The sequence below is a fragment of the Marmota flaviventris genome, chromosome 18 (genome assembly GCF_047511675.1).
Source record: "Marmota flaviventris isolate mMarFla1 chromosome 18, mMarFla1.hap1, whole genome shotgun sequence".
Lineage (NCBI taxonomy): Eukaryota > Metazoa > Chordata > Mammalia > Rodentia > Sciuridae > Marmota > Marmota flaviventris.
In genome coordinates this window covers 16,984,608-17,003,463 of record NC_092515.1, presented here as the reverse complement: position 1 = coordinate 17,003,463, position 18,856 = coordinate 16,984,608, and the positions used below count along the sequence as shown (strand labels likewise).

Here is an 18,856-nt window from a genome sequence, read left to right as displayed (position 1 = left end):
CAAATGCAGCAATTAAGCAGAGTCCCCCAAACATTCATCCCACCAGAATCCCTTTCCAGGAGCTAATGAGGGGTTACAGCATATGCAGACCCACTATCCAGGCACTCAGGGACCCCAAGCTGTACGTGCCATGGCAGGAAGGCACAGGCGAGCTGCGTGGACACAGCATAAGGAGCCCCCCTGCCCCCCTGCCTCATGTGTACTTCTCCTTCACATCTCAGCATGATGGTCCCCTACTCCAGGGAGCCTCCAAGGCTCAGAATGGGGAGAAGAGCCTGGATTTTGCTTCTGGAGCCCCATGCCCTCTGCTTTCCCCATAAGAGCCTGGGCTACTCTGGCCTGTGCTTTGTCACCCCGACCTTGTTATTTTGCCCTGAGCTTTTCCCATCCCAGCCCTGATGGCTCTGGGCTGTCTGGAAATGTGACTCTCTCCCTTCTGGATATGAGTTCACTGAAGACAGGACCTGAGCTCTCTTGGTCACCACTTTTACTGCAGTGTCAACTAACATGACCATGTGCAGAAATCTATAACAAATGCCAAACTAATGATAGCATCCGCGCCTCTGAATCTCTGTTTCTGGAACATACCTGGGCTGCTACATCATCCCCTCAACTCACCAGGTTTTAGCATAGCTGTGGTGGACAGTTCCCTGCACATTGCAGATGTTCTCAGTTTAGTCCAGTGACTCTCAAAGTGTGGTCCCCAAATCACCTGGGAACTTGTTGAGAATGCAATTGTTGTCTAGGTCCCACCTCAAACCTATTGAGTCAGACTCCAAATCAACTCTGAGCTTGGGTCCTGGAGGTCCATGGTGAACAAGCCCTCCAGGTGATCCTGATGATCTAAATTTCAAGGACCACTCACTGGTCAAGGCACTCTTTCTACTTTTCCACCTCCTAGATCTTGCATGGCTCATAATTACCATTTCTTCCCTCACCCAACCCCCAGCACACACACACACACAGGGACAATCATCACCCAAGGTGGGCCAGAGATCATAGATAAATGCCCCAGCTTCTTTGAACTTTGCTGGGGGACTAGAAGGACAATTCTGATGTGTTCTATAAGGTACCTTAAAGTTCTCTAACCCCAGTTGCCCAGGGAGATAACATGCTCCTCATCAGTACACCTTCCACTAGCTTTCTTTCTCCCCTACCCAATTCTTCTCTTGCCTGTGTTTCCTGGGATCACCCCCCAAATTAGCCAGTTCCACTGAATTCTCTAGTCCTGCTTTCAGTCCTCCATCTCTGTCCTTCTCTTTTCCCCAGCTCCTCTAACTTTGTAGCATCTCTGAAGCTTCTGTAGTCTTTTTCTGAGTTTCTAAGTGACCAGTATCTGCTGTGCTGGGCCAGGAGCACTGATGAACTTTGCTAATGATCTGGAAAGGCGGGTCCCAGGGCCAAGTTAATTTTAGCTGCAATTTTTCAATACACATAAGTGCAAGGAGCCAAAAGTCTATTCTGAAACCTTCAACAGACTAGGGATGCCAGGGTGATGTGCATCCACACCCCACCTGCAAGGTCACTTTACTCTTCTCCTCAGATGGTATATGTAGGATACTTCCCAGGACCACTCAGATTCCCCAGTGTAGGGCCATGTCCCCAAACCACCCAGGGCAAAATTGTCCTCTTTGGACCAGGGCTCCTGCAAGATCAGTTCCCTCACATTGCTATAACAAAGTCGCCAGCTTTGCAGACCATTACCCATACCCTTCTGCCTAAGATACCATCTGCCGTGACAGTGTGGGACACTCCCCCCATCCCTTCATCACTCCTGGTAGAATCTTCTGTGGGTAGTGGCCCTGAGAGGCAGGAGGGGAAAACAGTGGACATACTTCTCTGAGCCAGCCTCACTAACCCCCTGCCTCTGAACCATTTCCTATCTTCTCTCTCCTCCCTAGGACATTTTCTCAGTGCATCTTGAGGTCTACCCCTAATCCTACAAGGTAAAGAAACATAGATCCAAGTTTTGTCCTTTCAGCCAGGGAAAGGAGACTTGGGAAGGAGGTCTTCTGGCTTGAAAGGCCAGGCCTATTGCTGGGCAGAACCCAGGTACAGAAACTTCACCTGTAGAAAGGACATTCCAAGGAGATGGTGCTGAGGTAGAGGGGCAGGAGACAGGTGTGTGTTGGCGGGGGTAAGGGGTGTCTAGGATGGAGAGTTACTTCAAAGCTATGAATGAATTCCAAACACACATCTACATGTATCCATCCTCATGGTCTAGTTGCCCCCAAGTGCTGTATATTAAAGCGTGTGTGTGTGCGCGTGTGTGTGCATACACATCTCTTGTCTCTGACTTGTCCTTGCCTCTTGTCTCTGTCTCTACATTTCCATCTCTCTTTGAACACACGTGTGTATTTCTGTCTGTATCTCTCATTCTGTTCCTCTCCGTCCCTCAATCCAAGCTTGCCCATCTTTTTGTCTCTCTCTCTCTCTGTTCTATCTCTGTCTCTCTGCCTTAGTCTCTGTGCCGGTCTCAGTCTCCTTGTATCCAGGGATTCTCGCTCCCAGCAGTGCTAGGGCGACTCCATAGGAGGTGGGGCCAGGGGCGTGCCTTTGAGAAAGGGGGGGCTGCCTACGCCTTTAAGCGCGGGCGCGCGCGAGGCCTGCGCCTTTAAGCGCGGGCACGCGCGCGGCCCTGGGTTCCCGGCGAGGAGGCCGCGGGAGCTCCCGGACCCGGCCCGCCTGCCCGGCCCCCGCCCGGCCCCCGCCCGGCCCTCGCCCCGGCCCCGGCGGGGGAGGGGTCTCTGAGCACGGCCCCTCCCCCCTGGCGCCCCCGCCCGCGCTGCGGTGCCCCCATCCCGCGAGTTCCTGTCTGTCAGTCCGTCTGTCTGCGCCCAGGCCTCGCCCCACCCCGGCCCTGGGGCTGCCGGGCGGGCCGCCCCCCTCCCCACCGCAGCGGACCCCCTCCCTCTGGGCCAGCGCCAGCTGCAAGCCGGGAAGCAAGCCGCGATGCTGCCGCCCTAGACCCTGGGCCCGCACCCCGACATCGGGGGCTTTCACCCCGAGATTGGATGGAGAGATACGGAAACCCAAGCCTGAGACCCTGATCTGGGGCTAGCACCCCGAGATCCAGCCCGCGAAACCCGCAGATCTGGACCCTGAACCCCAATATCTGGAGCTGGAATCCCAACATCGGTCCCTGGGACCCCAAGATTTGGAAACTGAATCCCATGATTTGGAGCATGGACCCCAAGATTTGGTATATAAGCCCCCAAATCTGGAGCTGAACTCTCAATTCTGTGCCTGGCACCTTGAAATCTGGGACTGGATTCCAAAATCTATATCCTGGAACCCACTATTTGGGAACTGAACCCTGGGATTTAGGCCTCAAATTCCAAGATCTGAACCTTGGGATTCCAAGGCACCTGAACCTGAATTTGGGCCTGAAGTCCTTCCTGCAGACCTGAATGCTGAAATCTGGGGCTAGAGACCTCCAAGTCTTTACTTGGCACCCCAGTATCAGAACACAGAACCCCACTACCAGAATCCAGGGTTGGATTTGGAACTTAGACCCTAAACTTCCCCATTTGACTTATTTAGCATCCTAAGACTGGAGCTGGGAAACCCTGACCCTAAACCAAACAAACTTGGGCCAGGGTCTCTAAAACAGGACCCTAGAGGTCCTATATTTGGGGGTCTGGGACCCTAAGTATCAAGATCTGTAGACTCTATGGGCACGGATTTCAGCTGAAACACAACAGTCCTTCTAGAGACCTCAGGAACAGGGACGGCATGACCGGACACCCCCTCCAGAGTCCTGACCTCTGACCCCCTTGGAGCCTGAGGACTCCGCTCCCTGGGGTGGCTTCCAGCTCAGGTAAGGCCATTGAGAGACCTCCGTGGTGGGGAGGGACTTGAGAGGACCTTTGTAACTGGGGTGGAGGACCAGGTCCCCTTTGGCACTCTTGGGTTTCCCTGGAAAAAAAGTCATTTCATTCTCTACATCTACATCCAGTCCTGCTCTCCCTCCAACATTCCCAGGACACTTGGCCAGCCTACCCCTCTGACCTCCTCATTCCCAGCAGATAGCATCTCCAGTTCTCTGCTGCCATCACCCTTACAGCTTCTCACCATCTGTCCTGCCTGACCATCTCCAGCTGCCTTTCATGTCCACCACCACTCTCTCTAGTCTTCTTTTTGCCCCTTTCCTCTCAGTGACCATCTCTGTTCACCTTTACTCTCTCTGATATATATGACAGCTCTGTCCACAGCTCCTCTCTCCAGCCATCTCTGTCTACTGCTTCACTCAGTGACCATCTTTGACATCTCTGTCCCCTGTACTTTTCTCTAATCATCTTCCACTGGCTCTCTTGCTCTCTGTCCACACCTGGCTCTAATCCTGGGTCTGTGATCGTCTCCAACCATGTTTGACATCTCTATCCACCACTCTTCTCTCTAGCTGCCCTGCTGTCCCTCCTCTCTATCTTCCCTTTCTCTGACCATCTTCCACTATCTCTCCTGCCCTTCACCCACCCCAACTCTAACTCTCTGTCTACAACCATCTGTTCATCTCTGGCCTTTCCTGGTCCCCTCTCACTCGTTATCTCTCTTAATTGTTGATCTCTGATTATTTCTACCATCTCTGGTTGTCTTTCTTCCCTATGATGACCTCTCCCCACTCCCCTGGTCTCCAACTGATTCTGATGTCTGTTCTTTCTCCTCTCTCTGAACGCCTCTCTGGCTTTTGACCATGTCAAATCACTTCTCTCTCTGACCAGCTCTCCTGGCTGGACTATTCCTGACCACCTCTGACCACCTCTCCTCTCTGGTCATGTCTGACCATTTCTGATTACCACCTGACCACCTCTTCTCTCAGTAGGAATCTTTGATCCTCTCTTTGCCCACCCTGATCAACTCGCCTATTCTTTGACCATCTCTGCCCATTCCCTAGCCTCTTCCCTTCCCTCTGACCATCTTTGTTCATTTCTCCTCCCTCTGTGCCTCCACTATACACATCTCTGAGTCTCTGACTACTTCCTCTGGCTTTGGACTGTGTCTGACCCCTCCTCCCTCTCAGCAACTCTGACCAGCTCTGCTGTTCACATCCCATGGTGACCTTCTCCCTGTGGGGCCCCTCTTCTGGCCTCAGCCTGCCCCAGTGCTGCCCCTCTTACTTGCAGGTGGCCCCCGCCCGCGATGGCCGTCCTCCCGTTGCTCCTGTGCCTGCTACCGCTGGCCCCTGCCTCGTCTCCACCCCAGCCAGCCACATCCAGCCCGTGTCCCCGCCGTTGCCGCTGCCAGACCCAGTCACTGCCCCTAAGTGTGCTGTGTCCAGGGGCAGGCCTTCTGTTCGTGCCACCCTCCCTGGATCGCCGTGCAGCCGAGCTGCGCCTAGCAGACAACTTCATTGCAGCCGTGCGCCGCCGTGACCTGGCCAACATGACGGGCCTGCTGCATCTGAGCCTGTCTCGTAACACCATCCGCCACGTGGCAGCCGGCGCCTTTGCTGACCTCCGTGCCCTGCGCGCCCTACACCTAGATGGTAACAGACTGACCTCGCTGGGCGAGGGACAGCTACGTGGCCTGGTCAACTTGCGCCACCTCATCCTGAGCAACAACCAGCTGGCAGCCCTGGCAGCTAGTGCCCTGGACGACTGTGCCGAGACGCTGGAGGACCTCGATCTCTCCTACAACAACCTTGAGCAGCTGCCCTGGGAGGCTTTGGGCCGCCTGGGCAATGTCAACACGCTGGGCCTTGACCATAACTTGCTGGCTTCTGTGCCTGCTGGCGCCTTTTCCCGCCTGCACAAGCTGGCACGGCTGGACATGACCTCCAACCGCCTGACCACCATCCCACCTGACCCCCTCTTCTCTCGCCTGCCGCTGCTTGCCCGGCCCCGTGGTTCTCCTGCCTCTGCCCTGGTGTTGGCCTTTGGTGGGAACCCCCTGCACTGCAACTGTGAGCTGGTGTGGCTGCGGCGGCTGGCTCGGGAAGACGACCTCGAGGCCTGTGCCTCGCCACCTGCACTGGGGGGCCGCTACTTCTGGGCTGTGGGTGAGGAGGAGTTTGTGTGTGAACCACCTGTGGTGACCCACCGCTCACCACCCCTAGCAGTGCCTGCAGGTCGACCAGCTGCTCTGCGCTGCCGGGCAGTAGGGGACCCAGAGCCCCGTGTGCGCTGGGTATCACCCCAAGGCCGGCTACTGGGCAACTCGAGCCGTGCTCGTGCCTTCCCTAATGGGACACTGGAGCTGCTGGTCACTGAGCCAGGCGATGGTGGCATCTTCACCTGCATTGCAGCCAATGCAGCTGGTGAGGCCACGGCTGCTGTTGAGCTGACCGTGGGTCCCCCACCACCCCCACAGCTAGCCAATAGTACCAGCTGTGACCCCCCGCGGGACGGGGATCCTGATGCTCTCACCCCGCCCTCTGCTGCCTCGGCCTCCGCCAAGGTGGCTGACACCGTGCCCCCTACTGATCGTGGCGTCCAAGTGACTGAGCATGGAGCCACAGCTGCTCTCGTCCAGTGGCCAGATCAGCGGCCCATCCCAGGCATCCGCATGTACCAGATCCAGTACAACAGCTCAGCTGATGACATCCTCGTGTACAGGTGCAGGGGCCAGGCAGAGGGGTAGCTGGGTGGGGGAGTGAGGAATGGGGAGGATGGAGGGCACACCCATGAATGCTCCATACTGAAGCACAGCTGAGAAATGATGCTACAGGGTCATAAAGGAAATCAGATGGCAAAGGTAAAAGAAATCTGGCAGTGAGGTTCACCAGAATCAGGCAGAAGTGGTAAAAGAAATCTGACAGCAATGGTAAGAAGAAATCAGGCTATAAGGAAAAAGGAAATCAGACTATAGGGCTAAACAATATCAAGCAGTAATGATAAAAGAAATGAGCCTGTAGAGGTAAAGAGAAATAAGACGGTAAGAGTAAATGGTAACAAACATGAGGAAATTAGACAGCAAGAGTAAAAAGTAATCAGGCCAAGAGAGTAAAACATTAATGGGGATGAGTGGCGGGGGATAAAAGCAAATTTCAGCAGTAAAAGGTAAAGAGAGAAAAGCCTAGTTTTCTAGATGACGGCTTTATACAAGCGAGGCTGCAGGAAGAAAAAGATCAAGCAGGAAGGTACAGGAATGCCAGGGAAAATGAAGTGAGGCAGCTCCGTTACAAAGGAAATCAGACCAGAGTTTAAAAGGAAAACTTGGAGGGAGGAGGTTGAATAGAGACTAGGCTTTGGGTTCATGCGGAGAGTGATCTCTGTACATGTGGAGTTCTGATAATGGTGACATATCAATTTTTGATTTGCTAAGTCAAATCAAACTTAATTCAAGCTCTTCTTTCTGGGTGATCAGAAATATCCTATTTGTCACTCTTGGGGGGTTCCCTTCTCTCTTCCGTGGTTGCAAACAAAAAACCTGGAGTTTTTAAGAGTCCAAGAGGTGGGGTGCTTCAACTTCTGTCCCCAAGCCAGATAGCATTGGTACATATGGTGGAAAGTGGTGGCTGCTGACACCTCTTACTGAAGTCCAACCTTGCATGAGCAGTTGTTAATGACACCCTGTTCTTGCCACCAGGCTGGGCCAAGTGTGCAGTTCCTGAGGCGTGGTTCCAAGTGTGCAGTCCCTGAGGCGTGGCCTCGGTACTATCTTCATCTTCGTGCTGCTTATGCGCTATAAGGTGCACGGTGGCCAAGGACTGGGATGTAAAATGTAGAAACCCAATACCAGGACCCCCTCCCGCCTCTGGGACCCACCCCTCAAGAGATCATCACTTGGTTTTCTTTTCAGTCCTGATTCTACTCCTTTTTCTCAGACAATACTACTCAGTAGATTCCATGGGGGGCTCACTCCTGAAAAGTCACACAAGTCCTGGCCTCCTTGCCTGGACTTGTTAATGGGACCAGCAGTCTTTTGGATGGCCACCATCCACAGGCAATCCTGGAGATTCCTGTTTCTCTCTCAATAAAGCAGTTTAGTAATAAAACAAGTTAAACCTCCAACAGGGTACACTGCACCAACAGGAAATACGGTGGAATTGGGTGGTAAGGTTAAAAGGAAATGGGAAAGGTAAGGATAACAATAGACATAAAAGAGAGTTAAGTGATGAGCCGGAAAGAAATAAAGCAACAGGGAGAAAAAGAAATCAGCAGCAGTGATTCAGATGACAGGACTCACTGGAAAACAGACTACAGATACGAGTATGATAGTAATAATAAGGGAATGGGGCTAGGGGGAAATTTTTTGGCAGCTTAGAGGAAATCAGGCAGCAGGGGTACCAGGGAATCAGGTAGTTAGATTAAAAGATTAAAGAGAATTCTGCTGTACACTAGGGGAAAATCAGGCAGCTGGAAAAGGAAAATTAGGCAGAGACTGGAGAGAAGTCAGATAGGAACCAGAGGGAAATTGGGTGGGGGTCTAGAGGGCGATGGGGGAGTGACGGTAAAGGGAAATTGGCTGGTAGGCTAGAAGGAAAGGGGATTAGGTCCCAGGGAATTCAGACAGGGTTAGAACAAAATTGGGCTGGAGAGACATCTGGCATTAGGACTGGCAGGAACTTTTATAGTTAGATCAGAATGAAATCAGGCAGAGGATTGGGGCAGAACTGGGCAGGGAAGTTGAGCTGCAGAGTGGAGGGAAGTTGGGTGGCAGTGCCAAAGAGGAACAGGGCAGGTGGGTATAAATACATGAAACAGTGGAGGAATTCAGGTGGTGGGCTGCGGAGAAACTGGGCATGGGGTCCAAAGAAAAAGCAAAAGAAGTGGGTTGGCAGGCTCGGGGAGGCAAGAGGGTGGACTAGAGTGAGATTGCTGAGCAAACTGGAGGGACATCAGGCAGGTCGCTGAAGGGCTGTCAGAGGCCCAAGGAAACTGGAATGCTGGACAGAGGGAACTTGGGGCTAGAGAAAAATGAGGTAGAAGAGTGGAGGGAATCTAGCCCCGCGGGGCTTTGGGTGGGGGAGAGCAGAAGATGGGTGCTGGGCAGCGGGGACCTGACTCCACCTGCCTGCTCCTCCAGGATGATCCCGGCAGACAGCCGCTCGTTCCTGTTGACTGACCTGGCGTCAGGCCGGACCTACGATCTGTGCGTGCTTGCCGTGTACGAGGATAGCGCGACGGGGCTGACCGCCACGCGGCCCGTGGGCTGTGCCCGCTTCTCCACCGAGCCTGCGTTGCGGCCGTGCGGAGCCCCGCACGCACCCTTCCTGGGCGGCACAATGATCATCGCGCTCGGTGGTGTCATCGTGGCCTCGGTACTGGTCTTCATCTTCGTGCTGCTTATGCGCTATAAGGTGCACGGTGGCCAGCCCCCCGGCAAGGCCAAGACACCCGCGCCTGTCAGCAGCGTTTGCTCCCAGACCAATGGCGCCCTGGGTCCCACGCCCACTGCACCTGCCCCTGAGCCCTCCGCACCCAGGGCCCACACCGTTGTCCAGCTGGACTGCGAGTCCTGGGGGCCCAGCCACGAACCCACGGGACCCTAGCTGGGCACCCACCTCTACGGCTCCTCTGGCTCCAGGGGACAGCAGGACCCGGACACCCCGCGGGACCTGGCCTCAGACTCACCAAATTGCTCACGGTTTTTAAAACTCTGAAGGGGAGGGTGTCGGGGCACCGGGGCACAACAAAAAAGTCCTATTTTTCTAAGCTTGGGCCTGGGCTCTTGCCCTTGTTTCTGTCTGTGGGGTTTGGGGGAATGGTACAGGGGTCTGGGGCTGGGTGTACCTCCTCTGAGAGACCCCCCAGTTCAACCTGAGGTCCTGGGGCAGGAGCCGGTGGGGAAAACTGAGGATGTTCATCCATTCAGTCAACAGACATCCCTGGAGTGTCTACCTGGATGACACTGCAGTGACCCTGAAAGCCTTGAGCCCTAACCTCAGGGAGCACAAAGTCCAGTGGGAGACATGTCTTCAGGCAGTAATAGCCCAAAGAGACTGGGAGTATGGTGAAGAGGGGAGCCTGGGGGATTGTGGAGCCCAGAAGTGATGACTGGCTCAGCCTGGGGTGTGGTCAGGGAGGGCTTCCTGGAGGAGGAGACCTGGGCTCTGAGAAAGACATCTGAAGGAGATAATTGGTCAAAGAGCTGAAGAAAAGCTGTTCCAGGAAGAGGGCACAGATAAGCAAGGGCTTAGTTTATAGTAGGTACTGGGCATGCTGTGGTAGAGCTATGGCAGGAGGGTGAGCAGGGTTCAGGCCTACCAGAGCTAGGCCAAAGACCTCAGGCTGTGGCCTGACGGGGAGCCATGGAGGATTCAGTGCAGGGAAGGGATAAGGCAAAGGGATTTGGGCTTTAGGAAGATCCTTCTACTTAAGAAAGATGGACTAGAGGAAGAGACTGCAGCTGGGAGCAGGAGGAAGCCAGAGCCGGTTTATGGGTTGGTGAGGACAAACTTGGACCAGGGTCGGGGAAAGGAGAGGGAGGGGTAGTAGAGGCAGGAAGTGGATGGTCATGGAGCTGAGAGTCATGGGGAAGAAGTGCCAGGATTAGGCCCTGGGCTCTGGGAAGGGAGATGGTGGGACTTCCCTGGTAGAGGACCAGGGAGGAGGGGCAGGTCTGTGGAGGACACTCTGGCCAGTGTGGGACTCAGTGGGTGTGGGGGATCCAGAGGGTGACATCCAGGATACCAAGGAACTCCTGGTCTGAGGGTGCAGCTAAGGAAAGAAAGGAGGGTTTTGTCAGCAGAGATGGGAACTGAGGCTACTTGGGGTGAGAGAGCCTTTGGGAAGGGTCCCAAGTCCCAATCACTAGGACTTTCCATATTTAAGGGGGAAACAAAAAACTTAACAAACAATACAGGAGCAGGGGCCGGGGAAAGAAAGACAAGCAATTCAGACCCAAGTGACTATTGTGTTTAATAATGTGAAAGTGGAGGTGACACCATCAAGAGCATAGTGAAGGGATCAGTGGGGGCAGATGCCACATTTGACTGATTTGAGAGTAGGAGGTGAGAAGTGTAGACAGGACTTATAATCCGTGTTTCTGTGGGCTAGAGCCTGGTTCAGTTTTATCTAGAACTTGAGACCACGTGTCTTTATCTGTCTGGTCCTCACTCCATCTTTGCCCTAGGCCCCTTGGGTACCAGACCTACAAGTCTGTGGGATCAAACACTGGGCCCAAGACATGTCAGGCCTCATTGGAGGTCCAGACATGGGATGAGCAGCAAGAGGCCAATGGTGGGTCCAGGCAGGAATGTGAGGAAACTTGGATCCCATCCCATCAACCCTTTGGAGTAACACTGGTGTGAGAGACATGGTGAGGAGAGCCCAAGACTGGACTGACCATTCATTCTCATGCCCTGGTCACATGACTTTGTCTTGATGGGATGACAAATCTTAAATTCCCCAGTTTTTGTGGTGGACCTTAGTCTTGGAAATAATATTCCATTAACCATAGGAACAACTTGAATCCCAGAGACCTTGGATTCTTCCCAGTCTGACTTCCCAGTTCCCCAGCAGCAAGTCCTTCCTCTTATGAGGACCTTCCTCTTATTGTTGGTTATCCTGGGTTGACTGAGGTCACATGAGGTCATGAGGAACAGTGAGGGCATCAGTCTTGGGGAATAGGTCCTAGGGAGTGGGAAGATTGTACCCACTACAAAATACCAGTTTCTGCCATAGGGGGGTGGGGAGCCAGCGTGCACTGTTCCTGGACCCTCCTTTTAAATTTGAAGGACCTTTATTGTGTGCCTACTGTGTGCAATGCATTGAGGACTCAGTGCTGAACAAAAATAGGTCCTTCCCTCCCTTATCTCACCATCTGTTGGGAACACAAATGTTAAATAGTCCCAAGCAAGTTTTAAAGCAGCCATGGTGACAAAGGGGATCATGTAGGAGAGAGATGGAACTGTGAGGCTATCATCAAGGGACCTGTCCCAAGAAAAGTCGAGGAAGGCTTCCTAGAGGAGGTGAGGCCTGAAACATGCTTAGTTCACTAAAAGAGATGGAAGAGTGTTCCCTGGGCAGGGAAGGGCATTGCCAAGGGGTCATGGTGAGTAAAGGGAGTGAAGGAGGCCAGGCAGCTGGGGTGGGATGCAGGAAGGGGAGTAACAGAGCTTTGAGGCCGGAGAGTGGGCAGCACCCTAGGAGGAGGCTGCTGGGAGGAGTCTGGACTTTCTAAGTGGCATGACAAGCCATTAGAGGGTTTGACCTATGAAGGAAGTCATGTTCCCTGATCTCAAGAAAGCTCTGGTGGCACATCTGTTTACATGTGGAGGGTAAAGGAGAAGCCTGGGAGGAGAATACTTCAATGGCCCAGGCAGAAGGGTGGCGTAGGACAGACCTGAAGTGTATGAGAGATGTGAAGCATTACCAGAAGTCTCCAACCCTACCCAAAAAGAGCAGTGTAGACTACTGTCCAGCTGCCCAGTGCTCAGGCAAAACTGCAGAGACCAGGGAAGAAGAGCCATGGGACCCTGATCCCGGATATCCCAGGATCCATCCCCTAAGTGTGGAAACTTGGAGCTGATCTCTGTAGCACGGCCATGAAGGAGATTTTCCAAGTCCAAGTCCCAGGCAGACAGTGCACAGAGGCTGAAAAGCAGATATTGCGTCTGGCTGGGAGGATGTGGACGTAGGGAATGCACAGCCAGAATGGGGATGTGCACCCAGTGATAGCTTGTTACAAGTTTGGAAACAGGGAGAATGGGAGGATTTGGGGCAGGCTGGTCCCTCTAGTATGGCTCCCTTTGCTCCCCACAGGATGCTTGGACCATTCCTCATCCCCTGGGTAGGAACAAAGGAGATTGTGTCTAAGATTTAAAGTTAAAATTTGACCTGTCCAATCCTGCCTAGCTGAACCCTCCAATTTCCTGAGCTCAGAAGTATGGCTTTTACTGTCCATTCCCTATCTGGCTTTGGAAAATGCCCAGCACAATCTGGAGACCAAAACTCTAGTCTATTGAAGCTTTTTTTTTTTTTTTTTTTTGAGTAGTGGAGATGAATCCATCCAAGGGTGCTTTTACTTTTACCACTGAGCCACATCCCCAGCTGTTTCTTTGTTTTTTTATTTTGAGACAGGACCTAAGTTGCTATGGCTGGCTTCAACCATGCGATCCTCCTGCCTTGACCTCCTGAGCTGCTGGGATTACAAATGTAATCCTCCAAACCTGGCATACTGAGGCATTTTCTTGAAGTGACTGTAGTCTTAATACCAGAATTCTCCCCAGCCTGCATGCTGCCAGATCCAACCCATGTGTCTTGGAATGGCTTAGTCTAGCACAGGTGCTCAACATCTGGAGATGCTTGTGACCCCTGTAAGGCCTCCACTAATGCCAGACTTTTGCAGCTCTCTCCATGAGCTCCTATGTGGGAGAATCAATTAGGGGTGCTCCTGAGGAGGATGGTCCTCCTCTGGGTGGCACTTGGTGGCTGCTGCCTGTGATTCCTCATTGATATCCCTGCCCCCATCTCCATGTTTCACAAAAGCAGTGTTAGGTGTTAATGCTTGGTGTTGCCCTGGTCTGTGTGGCAATGCTGGGGACATAGTGGTAACCCAATAGCCCAAACTCTACTCCCTCAGAATTCCAGTTCTAGAGGAGCAAATAGATGTTCTCCAAATGACATCCCAGAGTAGTTGAAGGTGGGGTGGAGAAGTGCAAAGCAAGAACAATTGGGGGATATGTTTTTGCAGAAGCCCAGAGGACTTCAGGAGCCTCCCAAAGGGGGTCCCCAACTGAGATAGAAGATGGGGAGAATCCAAGATTTCCAGAAGGCAGGGTCTGCTTTATTATAGTGTGATCTGAGGAGTCACCCAGCACTGCACACTTAACAGGGACCCTGTGGGGTTTTTTTGGTACCAGGGATTGAACTCAGAGGTGCTTAACCATGGAGCCACATCCCCAGCCCTTTTTATATTTTATTTAGAGATAGGGTCTCACTCAGTTGCTCAGAGCCTCACTAAATTGCTGAGGCTGGTTTTGAATTTTCAATCCTCCTTCCTCAGCCTCCTAAGCCACTGGGATATGGGCATGCGCCACCACACCCAGCTCCCATTTTCATTTTGCACTACACCCTGCAAGTTATGTAGCCAGTCCTGCCTAAAGGAGAGTACTTGAAAGATATTCAAAGAGAACCAGGGCAGAGAGGGTCTTCTAAGGAGAAAGCATCGTGTGTAAAACCAAGACAAAAGGAGAGGGGAATGTTCACTTGAAGAACTGGCAGGAGTTGGTGTGACTGGAACACAGGGTGGGACAAGAGATGTGACAGGTAAGTTCAAGTGGTGGGCGGAAGTCAGCTGCCAGGCCAAGAAGTTCTGAGGCCATCCCAGGGCGCTGTGGAGCCAGGGAGCATGATAAATAGTGGAGGGGAAGCTCCAGGTTTGCACTTCAGAAAGATCCATTTGCTGCTGTGGGGAGGGAGGATGGGGCACGTGACCAAGAGCAAACAGAGGTTTCAGCTGCCTGTGGAGGGGGCTGGGAGTGTCCATGACCCTGAGGAAAGGCTTGGGGAGGAGAGGTCAGTGTGGGCAGGCTCATGAAGAACCTTGAATGCTTGGATGACAGACACTCCAATATACCAGGACACCAGCTGGGGAGACCCCAGAGCCACAGGATGAGCTTAAAGCTTCATTTCCCCTTGAAAATTCTCGCTATAAGGGGTGGGGAGGAAGCACAGAGGTTGAGTTACAGAATGTCACTGGTAAGTACTTGAAAATCTTTTTATATGAGCACTCGAATGGCTAGACTGATGGAGGTGAATGCAAAATTGGCAGGAATTTAGAGTATAAAATGTGAGACTTCAAAGGACTTTATTCTGGATATATTCTGGCTTCAACTCCATGGAACCCTGGGGCACTCTTCCCTCTCCCCAGCCCTCTGGATTCAACCAGCAGTTCCTTGGGAATTTCCTCTTCAACTTCCCACTAAATGCTGTTCCAGCCCCAAGGCTGGAAACTGACCTCCTTCTTCCTTCTCTTCTCACCTCCTTTTGCAGCATCCACTCCAGGGCCTCAGTTTTTCTTCTCTGCTGCCAAACTCTGCATATCTCTGTCTCTGTCTCTCATTGTCTCTCTCCTTCTTTCTTTTGGAACACAAAAGTGAGCTATCTCTCAACTGCATCCACAGCCCCCTTTTATTTTATTTTGAGAAAGGGCCTCACTAAGTTTCCCAGGCTGGCCTTGAACTTATGATCCTCTTGCCTCAGCCTCAGTTTCACTGGGATTACCGGTGTGCATCACCACGCCCAGCTGACCTCCACATTTCTGTTCCTGTGCCTGGCCTCTCTTAAACCCCAGACCTGGTTTACTTCAACTTCCTGGACCCTGTCCTCCTGGACAGCCCCCAGGCTCTCACACCCACCCTGGCCTCAGTTTCTTCCCAAATGTGCCCCTCCTCCCAGGTCCCATCTCAGGGTAACCCCTACTCAGCTTCCCCTGTGTCCATCCTACCACTCCTTCCTCCCTTCTCTGGCCCTGTCCTGATCTAGCTGGCCTCAGACATTTGGGTCCCTGCACTGGCCTCCCTCTGCACTGCCAGCCTCAGTCTCCCGATTCTGGTAGAAAATCTTCCTAGAGCCAAACCAAACCCTCCTTTTCATAGACTCCTTTATGGCTCGCAGGGACAGACTCTAAGCTCCTCAGCCTGCTATTCCTATGCTGTCCTCCTTCCCCCAGTGCCATCTCCAGCATGCTTGTTCCCACCTCGGGCTGGAAGGAAATCTGCTCCCTAAAAGGCAGGGACAGGGACTTTCAGCTCTTCCTTCATGTTGTTCACTGTGCCCTCTCTGGAACCTGCCCTCACTTCCTGCTTGCAGTGAAGAGCCAGGGAAAGATCTTAAGCGAATGGCAAATGAAGCTACTGGAAGAAAGCTAGTTCCTTCTTGAATTGTACCCTGTCTCCACCAAAGGCAAGGGTTCCGGGGGAGAAGGGATCTAGGGGTGTAGGCTCCTGGTGCCTGAGGTGGAAGGTGGTTGGAAACTATCACCTTCGCCTTTTCCTTTCTAGAGATTGCCTTGTCCTTCCCTCCCAGACCCCCTTGGGAGAAAGAAGCTCTGTTGCTCTCCAGCTAGGACCTTCTGGGAGGATGGCCATTGTCCTCCCGTGGGGAGCTCTGCCCCCTACCCTCCACCTCGCATCTGAGTGCATGGCTGGCCTCAGCCTGGCCTCCGATGGGTGGGACTCCCTGCTTCTGTCTCCACTCACTTCTGTGACCCAGAAGTCCAGGCCCCCACCCCTCCTTCCCCAAATTCAATTCCCCAGTTCCCTCCTCCCTCAGACATAGGAACCCAAGCTCCATTCCCCTCCTTCCTCAGAGCGTTCCTTCCCAGGTCTCACAAGCACAACCTGGAAGCTTGTCTCTCCCTCCTCAGCAGGCTCAGTGGGGGGCCACCTCTCTTTTCTCAGGATGGCCTTCAGACCTGGCTTCCGCCCCCACCCCTTTGACCCTGGTTCCTTTTGTGTGGCAGAAATGGGGAGCCCTCCAAGCACAGCCACCCCTCACACCCAGAGGCTCTCCTCTGCAGAACTCCCCTTCTTGACTCTCTTTTAGTCTTTATGTCTTTCCCTATACCCGTTCTCTCTCCCTCATCTTCTCCCCACATCTTTTTCTCCTCACTGTAATTATCTCTTCCTCTCCCTCTTTTAGTGTCTATGTCCCTCTCTGTCTCTTGCTTCCCTACGTTTGTCACTCTTCCCTTCCTTCTCTGCCCTTCCATCTGCCTCTTGTCCTTATCCCCATAATCATCATGATGGATGGCACCAGGTTAGGCTGGAGCCAGTGCTAACAGAGACATCCATGAACAGACTCAGGGAGGGTGCTGAGGGACCAGCCTAGGCACCTACAATAGAGTGTACCCCTCTGAGCATTCCTGGCTTCAGCCTGGCCTCTGATGGGCGGGACTCCCAGCCTTGTTTGCCTCCCTGGGCTCTAAGGTGAGTCCTCCTCTGGGGTTTCCCTTGTGCCTCCTACTGCTCCTACAGTGGGAAGCTAAAGAGAAGACAGGCAAAGGCCTCCAGCCCTTACCCAGTTATGGCTGCCCACGTGCCTGGCCTTCCATGCCTTGGTGCTCTAGGTTTCCCAGGGGCTGGAGTGATCCATAGTGGACACAGAAAGCAGGTAAGCTGGTCTGGCCTTATAGCAGAGGACTGGTCATGCTGGCTGGGGTTGGCATGATTCTGTGACAGAGGGATGACAGTGAAACTTCTTGGGATCAAGCCCTGGCCAGCTGGCACACAGGGGCTATTAGGACAAACTCTGTGCCAGGGGTTGGCCAAACTGGAAGGGGGCACAGCAGTTAGTTCAAGGAAGCAACTTTAATATTTATACACAAGACACTGATCCATGGCCCTTCTACTCCATTTCATCTACCTCCAATAGCTCTATGAATCGTGTACTAATAACCCCTTTCCAGATGAGGCAACAGAGGCCCACAGAAGATAGATACCTTGCTCAGCTTCATATGAGTAGAACCTGGCAGTCCAGATTAAAACCGGATTAAATCCACCCAGTTATTCTGACTCCTCTCCCCTCCAGCTTCCCTCAGACTCAACAGCTGCGTCTGTGGGTTTCTAGGATAGCCACTTCATCGCAGCTTTCTTGGAAAACGGGGGCGCTGAGAAGCTTGACTTCCGGCTGTATGTATTGCCACCGCCTAAAGGCCCCCGACGGGGGTGCTAGTGACAGCGCCTGAGCGCTGGCTCGGAATCCCTGTGGGGGCGCCTTCCTGGACGCGGTGCCTGCCCCACGGCGCCGCCTACTGGGCACTTACTGCTTGGTGGCGATGCCGTGGCAGCATCCCCGCGACAGGCACAAGGACTGGGGCTGGGGGTGGGTTCAGTCCACGTGCTGTGTGTCTCACGCACCCTGCGATGGTCCTGCTGGATCGGGTCGCCCACCCTGCCATCGGCCGTTCCTCTTGCACCTCGAACGGTTCCGGGCACCGCCGCTACAGAGCACAGGCCACCAATCTAGCTCCCGCATCCTGGCCACCCATCCCGTCGCGCTACTTACTGGCCGGCCACAGTTGCCAACAAGCTAGAACAACCGCTGCCCTAGAATCTCTGGGGCCACATCAGTGGTTCCCTGACCCCGAGACAGCGTGTAAGTGGCGGTTAGCGGCCTGGGTAGCCTGCACTTCTGCTGGGGCCACCTCCAAAGGACGCTGTGTGCGCGCTGGTGTTTCTTTAGTTCTTTGGCAGTGTGCAGGTGCTTTTTCTGGTGGCAGCCAGGGCTCCCAGAGATGCCACCTACGATCCCTTTTTCGTACACATGTCATGAGTTGGAACGATCGGCTGGAGCTTCAAACTCACTGTACAGCCGTAATTTTCCAACGTGGCGGTGCTGATGGCGCACTCCTGCTCTGGTGGACCTGGACCGGTGGTTATTGCCCTGCCCAGGCCCTGGCGCCTCAGCCCTACTGGCCCCAAGCCTCATCGCCAGCAGCAGCCTCCTGGCCAAAGCTAGCTCAAGGCTTCCCTGAACCGAGAAGGCTTAAGTGTACCCGTATAGAGTTGTGCACCACCTGGAGACTCACAAGTGACCAGTGGGAGTGCCCAGCTTCTGGACTGTGGCTTTAGTTCAACCAGAGGTTCAACAGACCTGAGGACCAAGGGTCTTGGGAAGCGATCATATGATGGAATTGCTGAGGATGGGATCGAGGAAAAGCACAACACTACATTTGATTGCTCGAATAGCAGCCAGAGAGACTTTTTAAATGCAAGTCACATTCCTACTCCACTCAAAATTCTGCAATGTATGGCTGAGGTTGTGGCTCAGTGGTAGAGTACTCGCCTAGCATGCATGAGGCACTGGGTTAGATCCTCAGCACCACATAAAAATAAAATAAAGATATTGTGTGCACCTTTAAAAAATAAAATGAAATAAGAAATTTTGCAATGTAATTATCCCACCTCCCAGCAAAAGCAAAACCCTTACAGTGGTTTATAAGGCCCTACACCTTTGCTGCCATAACC

At 53.3% G+C, this 18,856-nt stretch overlaps 1 protein-coding gene across 1 annotated transcript; it reads left to right on the top strand.

Annotated features, from left to right (window-relative positions):
* Positions 1 to 2,653: 2,653 nt before the first annotated feature.
* On the top strand, positions 2,654 to 9,596 carry Lrfn3 (leucine rich repeat and fibronectin type III domain containing 3). The gene is made up of 3 exons (XM_027941261.2): positions 2,654 to 3,820; positions 5,124 to 6,554; positions 8,968 to 9,596. The coding sequence occupies exons 2-3, from the start codon at positions 5,140 to 5,142 to the stop codon at positions 9,431 to 9,433; spliced, it is 1,881 nt and encodes a 626-aa protein (XP_027797062.1). The 5' UTR covers positions 2,654 to 3,820; positions 5,124 to 5,139; the 3' UTR covers positions 9,434 to 9,596.
* Positions 9,597 to 18,856: the final 9,260 nt, after the last annotated feature.

Excerpts from the sequence above, each read along its gene's own strand:
- Lrfn3 (XM_027941261.2), top strand. The coding sequence starts at position 5,140 with ATGGCCGTCCTCCCGTTGCTCCTGTGCCTGCTACCGCTGGCCCCTGCC. Across the intron at positions 6,555-8,967 it reads GATGACATCCTCGTGTACAG|GATGATCCCGGCAGACAGCC; the intron begins GTGCAGGGGCCA and ends CTGCTCCTCCAG.